Below are 12,914 nucleotides of genomic sequence, written 5' to 3' on the forward strand. Positions count from 1 at the left end.
TTAAAAAAAAACCCATTTAAAGTGGTTAGCATTAAAGAAAGCTGACCTATATTTTTGTGCTGTTTGGTAATCTTGACATACATAATGGAGCCATCTGAAAATACAAGCTGCAGGCTTAAACAAGTGAGGATTTGAGTCCAGTTCCAGGTGGAAAATTAATGTACTAAGAATCCTTCAGCCACATAAGTAATTAAAAGTGGTGAAAATTGTTTAATCTTCTCTCCCAGAGACCTGGGGAAGGGTATAGCAGCACCCTAAGCCTTGTCTGTGCCTCTCCCAGCTACGCAGGTGGTCCAATAAAAGATGTCACCCACAAAAATCTTTGCCTTTTCCATTCATTATGCATAGTACTTGGGAACATAACTCTGGAGGAGCACTGATCTTTGCAGGTCTCCTTGGAGTCTTTGAGAGTTCCTTGTTGCTAATCAGGATCAGGCCGTGTCTGGCTTTCCCTTTACCTACGTTTCATCTTATAAAAAAAGACGGTTGCGGTATCCATTGAGAGACTGCATAATATCAGCTGCTGTAGAAGCAGAATGCGATGAAACTTTTTACAGCATGCTTAGCTCTTAGCCATATTGGCATAGCAACTCTGGGGATTGCTATAGCTCTATTAATGGCATCAGAAAGCTATATTAGGACAGAGTTATAAAAATAATCAGTTAGAAGTTTTGCTTCTGTCGCAGGCCAGGCACGTGTTGGTTAAAAAGGTTTAATGTTAATTTTGAAGATTTATTCCATTAAAACTAAGTTGTCCAGTTCTCAGGGCAGAAGTGTACTTGCTTATATAGCTTTCTAGTGCAGCATTTTATATAATGGAGACCTGTGGTGTTCCAGACTGTGTCAGCTGCTACTGTCACCTTCCATATTTTCTTCTGCACTGCAGTACAGCACTTGAGTCACCTGCTTTCGTGTCCTCCTCTTGGAGAGGATGGATGCAGCAAAAAAGCAGAGTGTTTCCCCCAAAAGGATATGAGATGTGCTGGAGGTGCAGTGTAGGCTGGCAGGCAAATATCGCTTGGGCTGCAGAGAAGAGAATAGCTGTGGTTTAAAGCTTGGTGTGGTTTGCAGCTGTAGTTGCTGTAATGTTAAAATAATGCAGTCTTAAAGTGCCTTGAGTTGCTGTTCTTCATTTTCTTAAGAGTGAAAATACTCAGGGATAAGACACCAGGGAATAATTTAGTGCAATCAGTGTCTGTCCACCAAAGGTGAGTTCCTTTCCTAGGACTTTATTAAGCTCCAAGACAATTGGGGCTTACTAATACAGCAGCCATAGATTTGTGATGCAAAGTGACATTGTGTAGTAACTACTTCCTGGACTGTGTGATTAAGATCTTAATCAGCCAGCATCATCAGGTGGGGGAAGGAGAGTTGTTGCAAATCCTGTGTTTGTGCAGAGCAGGGTTCTCAACCTTTAAAAACATGAGGCATCTCTCCTGAGGCTCAAGGCTGCCCCTGGAAAATGCCAGCTTTTAATTTTCACTTGTTTTTTTTGATTACAGAAAAACAATATTCCAGTTCTTCTGTTGCACAGGACTTGGACACCACAGCAGGAAACCATGGTTTTAACACTCTGCATTCTTATTTGGGATCTCTGGGTCTATCTTGTGACTCATGTACTCTAACATTGTTCATATTATCATTGAAAGGATCTCAAGACCCCTCCGGGTACTCCAGCTCCCTGGTGGAGGATCACTGATGTAGAGGGCTGGAGGGAAGAGGAAGCCCCCCAAAGTTTGCTGTCGTCAAAGGCTGCTCTTCCATTTTTCTCATTTGCCTACCCCATTTCTCTTTGCCCATGGATTTTGTTGCTGATGCTTATGTCTGCCTTGCCTCTTCAAAGGTGCCTCTTTCATCCTTGGAGGAAGGGTATAGCTATCTGAAACATATGAAACATTCTTGTCCAAAGGTCCCTCTTGGGGGCAGGGGAAGAAGCTAATGCAGTCTCTTCCAACAAGGTAGATTTGTGCAACTAGTAAAGGGTATTGAGTGAGGAGACATGGCTTAGCCCTCTGTCTTTGGAAAGTGTGCAAATCCTCTCAGTAACCAGGTGAAGCGCTGCTAAAGATCAGTCTTAAAGACGCATCTGCGTTCCTTATGCTTGGGCAGCATTTAGGTAAGTGAGCTGGGGAACTATTTTTCAAGTGTTCTATTTTAAAACACCGCTATTTTTAAGTGAATACATAGTCTTATGACTTGGTCTTGTTTTATTCGTGTGAAAAAAAAATCCTGTAATGTCTTTAAATTCCCTCAGCATTCAGGGCTTCTTGGAGAATAAGCCATGCATCCTGCAACTGGTAGGGAGAGAGGCTAAAGAATTTTTATTTCTGCTGTGCTCAGGATGTAGCTCAGTCTTTAGCATAGCCCCTACTGTCGCAGTCAGACTTTCCAAAGTCTGGCTAAGCAGATTTCCCAGGTTGGCCACGAAGATTACATTGCATAGATTTCATAGGGAATTCAGACTGGAAGGGACCCCAGAGGCCATCTAGCTCAACCCTCTTCCTTGAGGCAGGATCATCCCTATCCAAACCTTCCTATACAAATCCATGATCTAAACTCTTTCTAAAACTATTATTAGTCATGCAAGAGGTCATACTGTTATCTGCCACAGGGATGGCAGCCAATGTCCTGCTTCTAGAAGATGTTGTTAATATACATATGCCCAATAGGTCCCAGGTAGAGGCCATGCTACTGAGGAAGGCAACCCCCCTCCCCCCCCATAGTCTATACCTATCTGACAATGAGAATGGGGTAAAATTCCTTCCTGACTCCAGATATGATTACTGGTCTGACCTTGAGCAGTGGGGCAAGACCCTCTAGCCTTTTAAAACCTAGACCCTATAGACCCTCTTAAAACCTCCAGCTTTTAAGTCCCAGCAGGAGCATTGGCACAGCCAAGACAAAATCCCCACTTTTGGCTGCTGCCATCACCCAGTGCCTGAGAGAGGCTTAAAAAGAGCTTGACACATGGAGCAGAAAGTAGGGGGCAACCAGCAAAGGGATTTCTGCAGGTCCACCTCCCAGTAAAAAGCTGCGCTTTTGAAATGTGCTAGCAGTACGTTACTCTGATTTTTTTTAGTGCCCTTTTAACAAGGCCTTTGCTTAGGAAGAGAGACTTGCAATTGTTCAAAAATAGTTTAAGTTATTAGTTGGCTGTTTACGTGTTTATGTGCTAATAACTTAAACTATTTTTCTCATGGATGTTGCAGCCATCACGAGGCAAAGACTATGCTGTGATAAGAGCCACTTAAATCACAAACCCTGCACTTGTGACAGGCACGAAAGAATCTAACAAAGTAAATGGCAAATTAAAGAGAAGGAGTCCTTATCCAAATGCAGATTCATCGTTCAAAAACCAAAGGACGTTCAGTGTTAGCTGTGGTCTTGTGTGAACAAATATTGGAGGCCTTGTCCAGTAGGAGTGTGAAAAAGTCACGCTTTTCCCCCCTCCCAAACTCCCACTTGCAGAGCTGCATACTGGTCCCCAAATACTTGACATGAGCTGTGTTTGGGTAACCGGAGAAGGAAGAAGTGTTAGCAGGGTGTCAGGGAAGTTTGGACGGAAATCTGCCATCTGCTTTATGTCCTTGTCGTGGCTGCCTCAGAGCATTTTTTTTTTTCTTCTTTTGTCCGTAGGAATATCTGGTAGATCTAAGCCAGCAGTTTTCAACATATTTCCCTCAAAGGCAAGTGAGCAAAGGTTTAAGCTGAAGCCACAGGAGCTTTGGAGTGCAATTTTGCTGGTGCAGCCTTGCCTCAGCATGCTTGCTAACGGAGAGTGGCCTCTAGGTTATGAGGTGTGTGGTTCCCCAAGGCTGCAGGTTAGCTGGATTGTGGCTTGCTGATCCACGGCACTCCTTCAGTGTTTCTTGAAGGCATCCTCTGACGTTGTTTTACAAACTGTGGAGCTCCCAAGAACAGGACTGAGCTAGAGTAGTTGCCCCTCTGGATGCTGGTGCCCGGCTGGCTGACTGCAGTTCGTCCTATGGATTCTGGCATCTGTGCAGACTTCGTGGCTAGACTCTGGGTTTGTTTCAGTTTGCAGAAGTTTTTCTTTGTCTGAATTGTGCCTGGGGGCCACCTCTGAGGCAGGGGATCGTCTTGCCGTGATAGCAGAGGCGTACTTAGAACTTCCTCAGCGTCTCAGTTACAAAAGCTGCTTTCTGCGGGAGGGCAGAGGACATCCTTACATCAGCCAGTTCTGAAATCCTGTTTGTCTGGATTCAGATGAAGGCTTGTTCATACAGCTCTGAGTGGGGGATAACTGTTCAGTGTTTTCCAGCTAGCTGTGTTCATGTGGACTTCTCTTTACACAGGAGTTACATTAGTGGAATAGCTTGGTGGGATTCAGGACCATTCAGATCATCCAGTCTGACTTGCTATGTCCCATAGGTGCTAGAACCTCTCCCAGTAACTTCTGCATCCAGTCCCAGACTTCTGCGAACAGAACCGTATCCCTACACTCACGATTTGAACCATGCAACAAAAGATCTCCCTCTGGTTCCAGTGGCTAAGTACCCTTGCCATTACATTTTTGTGCCTGAATCTGAACCTTCTCATTTGAATTGATTTAGATTCAGCTTCCAGCCATTGGATCATGTTATGCCTCATCCTGGTAGTGGTAAAGAGCAGTCTGATAGACATCTCTTGTATTAGATTCATGATCCCTCTCTTGGTGATAACTGGCCCTGGTTTTTAAGAAGCCAGTGTTTCTTTGGCACACCCAAAGTCAGTGACTTTTAATAAGAAAGAAATATTGGAAACTCCTTAATTGATGAATGCAAAGCTTTCATTCTGAAGCTAGATCTATATAGAGCTTCAAAGAAACTATTTGAAATGGGTGAAAGAGATTTGTGACCATGCAACCAACAGGAAAATAAAACAGTTCTTAAATATCAGGGCCTGTCACTTGGAGATGCAGTTAGCATTGTGCCCTTGATGTGTGTCCCAGCGGATGCATGTCAATAAACTGACACCTAAGCCTGCTCAGAAGCAGCCAGTTGAGCCCAGGACAGTGACCCTTTGCCCACTGTAATGACCAATGGTAGAGACAGCGAGGGAAGTGCAGGAAGGCAGCCCCGCAGCTGCTGTGGTGCAGCGTGTACATTCCACCATCTCAGCGTTTTCCATGCAGTTGAAACAACAAGTTGTAACTAAGCTCCTGTGTCTTGCTAAGAGCTGAACAGAAACACATGTGTAGCTTAGAGGAGTACTGAGCATTTCCTCTTTACTCTCCCTGGCATTTTTGGAGGGCCTGGCTGCAGCCCAGGCAGTGGGGGAGAGGAAGGCAATGGGTGTCTCATTCTCCCTGACCTCCTTTGGGCTCCTGGGGGGAAGTTTGCAGCAATGCTGCTTTCAGCAGTCTTTAGAGGAGCATGGCATGGACTTCCCACAGCTTTGGACCATCTGTCACCCTTGGAGGCTATCAGGGGAGATTGACTGTGCTCCCTGGTGGCATTGCATTGTGACTGACAGCAGGCAAGAGGCAGGAGAGAGTGCAGAGCTCGCTCTCCCCCTCCCTACTCCCTTGTGGTACACACTCATCAAGCTGGACCTGAACTCCATCATATCTTCTGCTTAGGTTTAAGACCAGCTGACAGAAATTAGTATGCTGCTGAGTCAGGAGAAAGAGAGGAGCACCCAGTTGAGCCCAGAGGCAGGTTGACTCCTCTCCTCTCTCTCTGGGCTGGTTGTGGATTCAGAGCCAGTAACTCTTGCTTGGGATTAAGCATAGCTGCAAGATTTAGACATTTACCCTGAGGCTCCTGGTAGTTTCCAGTCTGGTGAATGTGTACGCGCGTGTGCGCCAGCTATCCGAAGGGATGTTTAAAGGCACCATCTTTTTCTTCCATCAGAGGAAATGATGCTCCCGATAACTGTCTGCTTGTCTAGTCAGTGGAAATAGTGCTGTTGTTAAGATAGCATGGAGGAATTGAATTACCCCAAACGTACATACCTTGACTCTGTGGTTTGAAGTCAGATGTTGCACGTGTCATAAATGAATAGCAGGTGTTGAGCGAAAAGTAGGTAATAAAAATACTTCTTTTTATGTGCCTTTTTATTTGCACTCCTCTTCCTCATCCCCTTTCTTGCAACGAGCCAACTTTGGTAATGAAGTGTTTACTTTCCTGTCCAGCAAAGTGTCGCAGATGGTAATGTGGGTGCAGTTCTGGGATTGGGGCCTTTGCAGCAAAAATGCAAATATTGTCACGCGGTGTATTTCACGTCTGCTGTTTCAAGAGGGAATTGCAAATAATGAAATGAAAAGATACCACTTGACGTTTTTCCTCCCATCTGAAAACTGACAATTAGAGCAAACTTTAAAAAGCCTGTCCTGGAAATCAACATTGAAATTCTGGCCTGAGCTCAGAAGCAGCAGCTTTCAACATGGAGGCTGCTGCAGTAACCGTGACTGCTGTTCAGCTTGCCACTCTTTCTGTCTCTGAGGCCTGCTCTGTCCGGAGACCCTCTGTGGAAAAGCCATGTTGCTTTGTCTGTCCTCCGATTTGCACTTGGACACCTTTCCTCCTTGAGTTGCCTCTCCCATTATTTTTAGAGTGCAATGGAACATGTTCCTGATTTAATTAGGAGTATGTTCTGGCTGCATTAACTGCATGACCTCTGGATAGCTCTGCTTTTCCAAAATGTTCTGCTGCCCTGTTTGAAGATAGCATCACAGTGTCTGGGAGTCCAGTACAGTGACTCTCTGACAAGCAAAATGAGATAAAACCAAGTGGCAGAGCTGAAATACTGGTGCAAGAGCAGTAAGTGGGATTTCTTGAATTATCTCTGTAGTGAAAGGGGAACAGAAACCTGCTTCATAAGGTGAAGGGAAAAACCAAACCTGGCTTAGGCTAAAGTAAAAGGCAGGATTTAAACTGAGACTTGAACGGGAGAAGGCTGCAGGACAGGTGTATGTTATCTGACTGGACGGCAACACTGGAAGAGCAGCTCCAAAGTTGGGAGGTCATGAGAAGGCGGCAAACATTGGAGGTGCCAAGTGTTGTCTGGTCTGCCAAGGAGGCTGAGGTTTGAGAAGGTTTGTTGTAAGATTCTGGTTTGCTACAGCGATGCCAAACTTTATTTTTGGGTTTCACTGTTTAGTGCTGAATAAATAATAAAAGCACTTACCAAATTATGCACAGCGACTTCAGGAAGGGCTTGCTGGTGTGGAAGAAGTTGATCACGTGTAAACAGCCCAAATGAACTTCTAGCTGTACAGCCTGCCTCCTGATCTTTTTAGCAGTTGATGTCATATTTTTAATTTGCTTGCATTTTTAGTAAGGGTATGTCCTTCCTTGATCTTCAGATCTGCTCCTGAAACTTGCATCTGCTCATACAAAAGAAATAAATGGCATTTTCTGGGTCAGACTATAGATCCACTTGTCCTACTTATGGTTTGTCCTTCAGAATTAGTTGTTGTAGATTTAGTGATCTAGGCACGGGGGGCGGGGGAGGCTTGTAGTCCTGGGTGGGCCGATATAACAAATAGGCCTGTCTCTCACAGAGAGCAGATAGTGAAGGGGAGGATGAAATGGGCATGTCCAAAATCTTCTATCCTCTGCCCCTCTTCCACTGGAGCTTCTAGCATTTAGGAGTTTAGGATGCTCTGATTCAGAGGCCGCACGCATCCTCTGTGTATCATGTTCCATACCTACTGATGCACCTTTCCTCCAGAAATTGGTCAGGTCCAGTATTGTAGAGATGCTTAGTTGTGTCTCAGCAGGTACCATATCGTGATAGATAGATATAGCTACACAGAAATCTGTATTTAGCTAAAGATGCATAGAAATAGCTCTATCTATCTATAGCTATATGGATATCTATATCTAGCTAAAGACAGATAGATAGAGCTATATAGCTATTTACTCTGGGGCCTGGGATGTTGCATGCCAAATACCATGGCCCTTCTATTAGCTGGTCCTGGATGGGGTGAAGCAAACTAGTTAAGGGCCTGCTTTGCCTTTAAGGGACAACACTGCGCAGCGGTACTTGTGGTTGCTGCTCATATGTTTGTTGGGAAAGCAGGAAGCAGGCAATAAACCCCATCAAATCCTTGTTTGCTACTTAGCTAAAGAATAGACAAAAGATGTGAACATCTGTTTGCTTTATTAATTAGAAGCATGTGGTTCACACAAAGCATCTTAATTGCTATAAGCAAAGTTATAGTCCTAGACCTCAGGCTCCATTCAATAGTTTCATTAAATTAAACTTCAAGCTCAGAGAAAGAGGGAAAAATCCAAGGACTTTATGGAAATTCATGGGGGTTCCTCTTTGAAGCATGGGTCATATTCCCTGCTAAAGAGACTTTGGGAAAGACAAGTAGATAAACGTCTAACTTATGATAAGTTCAGGTTTTTGATGAATGTGTGGAAAATTATGATGAAATGCTGGTGTAAGTGTAAATGTGTGTGTGTGTGTGTGTGTGTGTGTGTGTGTGTGTATGTATAATACACGCACAGTTTTTCAAGGTGGCTTTTATTTGCTTGTCCTTACCTAGAATAAGGAAGTTTTACATGCCTGAATGGACGATTGATTGCTGGGGTGTTTTTTGGGGGCATGAAGCTGGTTTTTTCCCTAAAAAAAAAAAAAAAAAAAAAATTGTTGGACAAATTTCCAGCACTCTTCAATGGGTTTACTGTTAATGTCATTTTATAGAGATGAAGCACTAGGGGTTGAAAAGACTTAAGCAGTGGGCAGTTGAAACGAGTTGGACTACCCTTACATAAACATTTGCCTTAGTTTATGATAGCAGGGCAGGATGTGTTTCTGGGTGGCTTTACAGTAGATAATTGTGCTGCTGTTGATGCAAGGTATTACAGGATATTTGTTCCAGAAGCTCTGTGATGTCTCGATGCTAAGCAGCCTAATAACACACCACTCAGTCTGCAAAAATCTGCTCCAGTTAAAAGGTGGTTACCAACTTGACATGGAGCTGAGTGGATGGATCATATTGTAAGCAAGTGGCATTTGTAGCAGATCTGTGATTTTGTGTACGATGAACCTGTCCATAAAGGGTTTTTTTCTGATGGGAAGTCCTTTGTTGGTGATGGGTTTCTCTGAATGGCTTCCACTGCACTGGCACTTAAGTTAGTAACCTTTGAAATGAGCATCCTCAGTGCCAATTCCAGGACAGAGAGATCTGGTGGAAGAACAAGCCTGGCCTGTGGTGTGCCCTCTGTCTGTCTGTGTGTGGTGCTGACATGGGTACTTTGAGCTGAAGTGTGGAAAAGCAGCTTCCCAACTTGGCTCTATGTAGGCATTGTAGTGGAGAGAGGTGTGAAGGGAAGGACCAGAGTTTGTTCTTTTGAGGGCGACTAACCAAGTTATGTTCATGAAGAACGAAGCCATGTTTGCCCTGGGGGAAGAGAATGCTAGTCAGCCTTTGAAGTAGCTGCCAGGGCCACAGGCAAGTGCAGGCAATGAAAGTTGCTGCTTGCTCCAGAAGAGCTTGATGCTGCATCGATTGCTGGCACAGAAGCAAGTTCCAGCAGTGCAGAGAAGGGGCGAAATGAGATCAGTCTCAAACAGTGCTGTTCAGCAGGTCTCTCTGCCTTGAAGATGGGTCATGGGAGAACACTGAAATAACAGGGCAGTTCAGTTAATGCATATATAGGTTTTAGGCATGTTGTCTTTAAGGGCTCTCACACTGGTGTGCCTGTGTGGTTTTGAACACATCGGGTAGACAGGCCAGGCAGATGATTTCCCTCTTGTTGCTTAGGCTAATTCAGAAAGTTATTTTCACTTCTTCCAGGTGCTTCAGGGAAGACCAGGCACAAGGGCCTTTTTCTTTTTTCAAGTCTTGCAGTCCCCTCTACTCTTGTTGCAACGTTCTGGGTCTGTTCCTCTTCTGACAGGTTCAGTCTGATTGAAGCCACTAGGCCTGTGCCCATATGTGCAAGCTATGTCGTTTTTTCCTTTCTTGTGGAGATGCACTTCAGGGATGCTGAAGAGGTAATGCAGCTGCATGGAGTTCAGGGAGAGAGAGAGAGAGAGACCAGAGGGATTTCAGTTGTGTTTTTTATGAACAATATGAGTCTTGATCTCGCTTTCTAAAACTCGCACTGGAAGGCTTCATTTCTGCTTCTGTTTCCTTTCTGCTCCAGGTTACATCTTGAGTGTTGTCCTCCTGACGCTACCGAGACAACACCTGGTTCAGCTCTACTTGTACTTTCTGACAGCGCTGCTGCTGTATGCTGGGCACCAGATCTCCAGGTAGGAACATGTGGAATTCTTCTGATGACTTGGTTTTAAGAATTGCAAATTCTTTTCATGATTTTTTTTTTTTTTTGCCAGTAGCAGCTACAAGCAGAAGGGAAGTCTGGGTTTGTTTCCTTGTTTTGGGGGGGGGGTGGTTGTTATGCTTTGTTTGCTGTTTCCTCCCCATTAGCTATCAAGAATATATCCCTGTTTTGTAAATCAGTTTACAGTGACTGCGCTCTGCCTCTGAAAGGTGTGCACAGTCTGATCCAACTCACTGAACTTAGTGGGAACCTCTCTATCGACTTAAGGGGGTTGGCTCAGGGTCATAAAGCATATTATTTCCAGCATGAGGGAAACTTCTTTCTGAAGAGGAAAACGCACTGCTTTTTTGATGCATGCAATGCCTCTTGGACCAAGAAGAGAAAATGTCCACAGTGCAGCTAAGTCTGGTCTGAATCTGGCAGTAGAAACTGGTAAACCAGCAGAGCTGTAGCGCTTCTCTGAGTTTCTGAATTATTTTATTAGAAGGAAAAACACTTTTCCTCTCAACTGGCTGGTGGCTGCATGCAAGGGAAACTATGGAATAAAGAGCCTGGAAGTGTCCATAATTCAGTAGTTCTGATAAGAAATATTGCAGTAATAAAAACAAAAGCAGTTATGGATTGGTTCCAAAATGTAAAGCAGCAGACAGTAAAGAGTGCTGTGACAATATAACTGTACCAGGTAAGTAACCTTTCTTTGTTCTTTGGGTATTGCTGAATACAGTAAGCCCAAATGAAAGCAAGCTTGCTTTCACTTAACCCAGGGTTGCAGCCCGAAGGGGGAAAAAACATCTCTTTGGTGTACTTGCTTCAGAAACTTTGTGCGGAATTGGGCAGTGTTATCTTGGAACCCAGCAGTGGGAAATATTTTAAAGCACTGTGTTAAATCAGCTTACACTAAGTGATAGGTTTGAAAATGGCATAGAAAAAAAATGTTTCTGCAAGTGCTTTGAAATGTCTTTTGCTTAACTCCATTGCAACAGAGGGAAATGTAAACAGAGATTTTTGTGGTAACAGAGCTGTGTTGATACTGTGGCTGTCAGGGCTCCTCTTAATGGTTTCCTGAAAGGGTGAAGGGAAGAATTATGGCAGTGTGTATTTCCTGGGTAGGCAGCAAAGAGGCTTCCCAAGGATTCCCCTGGGAGCCCCAGAGCTTTTATAGCTACAGGTAGTTGGAGTTTTGTCCTAGGATTTTAGAAGCTCCGATTTTGACGTGTTGGACACCCAGTTCTAAGAACTCATGGTTTAAACTTTGTGGGTGGTAATGAGTTCTGCTCTGACAGATGGGCATGTCGAGCTACAACACTGAAAGCCAGCCTCTGGGGCAGGGTGGGCTTGATTTAAATCAAAATGATTTCAACCACTGGTCAGAAACCCTCGATTTAATCATTGTTTTCTCCAAAAACTGCATTCTTATTGTTCGATCTCCTCTATTCATTTAACTTCTTGAAACTGCACTTTGAGAGAGAGGTAAGAGCTTGACTGTGTGTACACAAACTTGCAGAGAGACAAGAGGGCTGCTGGGTGGGTAATCAGGGCCGTTCTGTCTCGTCTCCATATACTGCTGTTAGCAAGAATGTTATCTGTGGAGCCAACAGACTCTCCCTATGCCTGAAGAAGGGTGTTTGTACCTGAAAGCTTGCAAAGAACAATTTTTCCAACTACTTAGTTGGTCTAATAAAAGAGGCCACATCTACCCAAAGAACCTCATCTGCCTATGATTTCTGGGGAGACGAATCCGCAGTTTGAGAACTGTAACTCAGCATCCTAGAGATGCTTCATGGGATCTTCTAGACTGAACACTGAGTGCCATTGGGTAGAGTGGTTTTCTTTAATATGTACTAATCTATAGAGGAACCTCTGGGACTCTGGCCCCTAATACAGTTCATGGTCTCTTGTGACCTATTTATTAAACTTTTAAAAAGGTCACATGAATATATTGTCTCAAATAGTATATAATTAGAATATATTGTCTTAAGTAGTATATAATTAGAAGTTATAATCCCTATTCCAGGATGATATGTACTGCTGTGAACAAGGATGTTATCTCTGGAGGCACAAGCCCACAGTTTGAGAACTGAAACTAAGCATCCCAGAGATGCTCACTGGGATCTTCTGGGCTGAGCATTGAATCCCATTGGGTAGAGTGGTTTTCTTTAACCTTTACTAATTTATAGAGGAGCCTCTGGGAACCCTATCAGATTGGGCCCCTAATATAGTTCATGGCCTGTTGTATCCTATTTATAAAAACTCTTCTAAATGTTTACATGAATATACTGTCTCAAATAGTAGATAATTAGAAGTTATAATCTCAATACCATGATGATATCTTTGAGCTTTAACATATCTTAAATTAAAACTGTCTTTATATGTTTATCTTTAAACAAAAAAATCTTAAAAAACCAAAAAATATGATTATATCGAAAATATCTGATTTAAATAAAAAAACCAGAATTTTTTATTTAAAAAAAATGTTTTTATCCACCCTGCTCTGGGGTTTTGACTCCAACCCTGAAAAGAGTGTCAGAAAGGGGGATATAAACTTGCCTGGAGCTTGATTTTAATCCTGACTTGAATTCATTCTCATTTGAATGTGAGTTTTAACCGTTGTTGCATTGTAAATGGCATGATGAATGGACGCTATTGCAGCGTTACCATGTTGCTTGCACT

The 12,914-nt window shown here is 43.6% G+C and overlaps 1 protein-coding gene across 2 annotated transcripts in view; it reads left to right on the forward strand.

Moving 5' to 3' along the window:
• Positions 1 to 12,914, forward strand: part of RNF145 (ring finger protein 145) — a 65,252-nt gene that overhangs the window by 23,653 nt on the left and 28,685 nt on the right. For both annotated transcript variants that reach the window (XM_090064056.1, XM_090064057.1), the window contains exon 3: positions 10,107 to 10,215. In XM_090064056.1, coding sequence (XP_089920182.1) covers positions 10,107 to 10,215 — 109 coding nt within the window. The remainder of the gene's footprint in view (positions 1 to 10,106; positions 10,216 to 12,914) is intronic.

This window comes from Crocodylus siamensis, chromosome 10 (genome assembly GCF_052110815.1).
Source record: "Crocodylus siamensis isolate JL-2025a chromosome 10, ASM5211081v1, whole genome shotgun sequence".
Taxonomy (NCBI): Eukaryota; Metazoa; Chordata; order Crocodylia; family Crocodylidae; genus Crocodylus; species Crocodylus siamensis.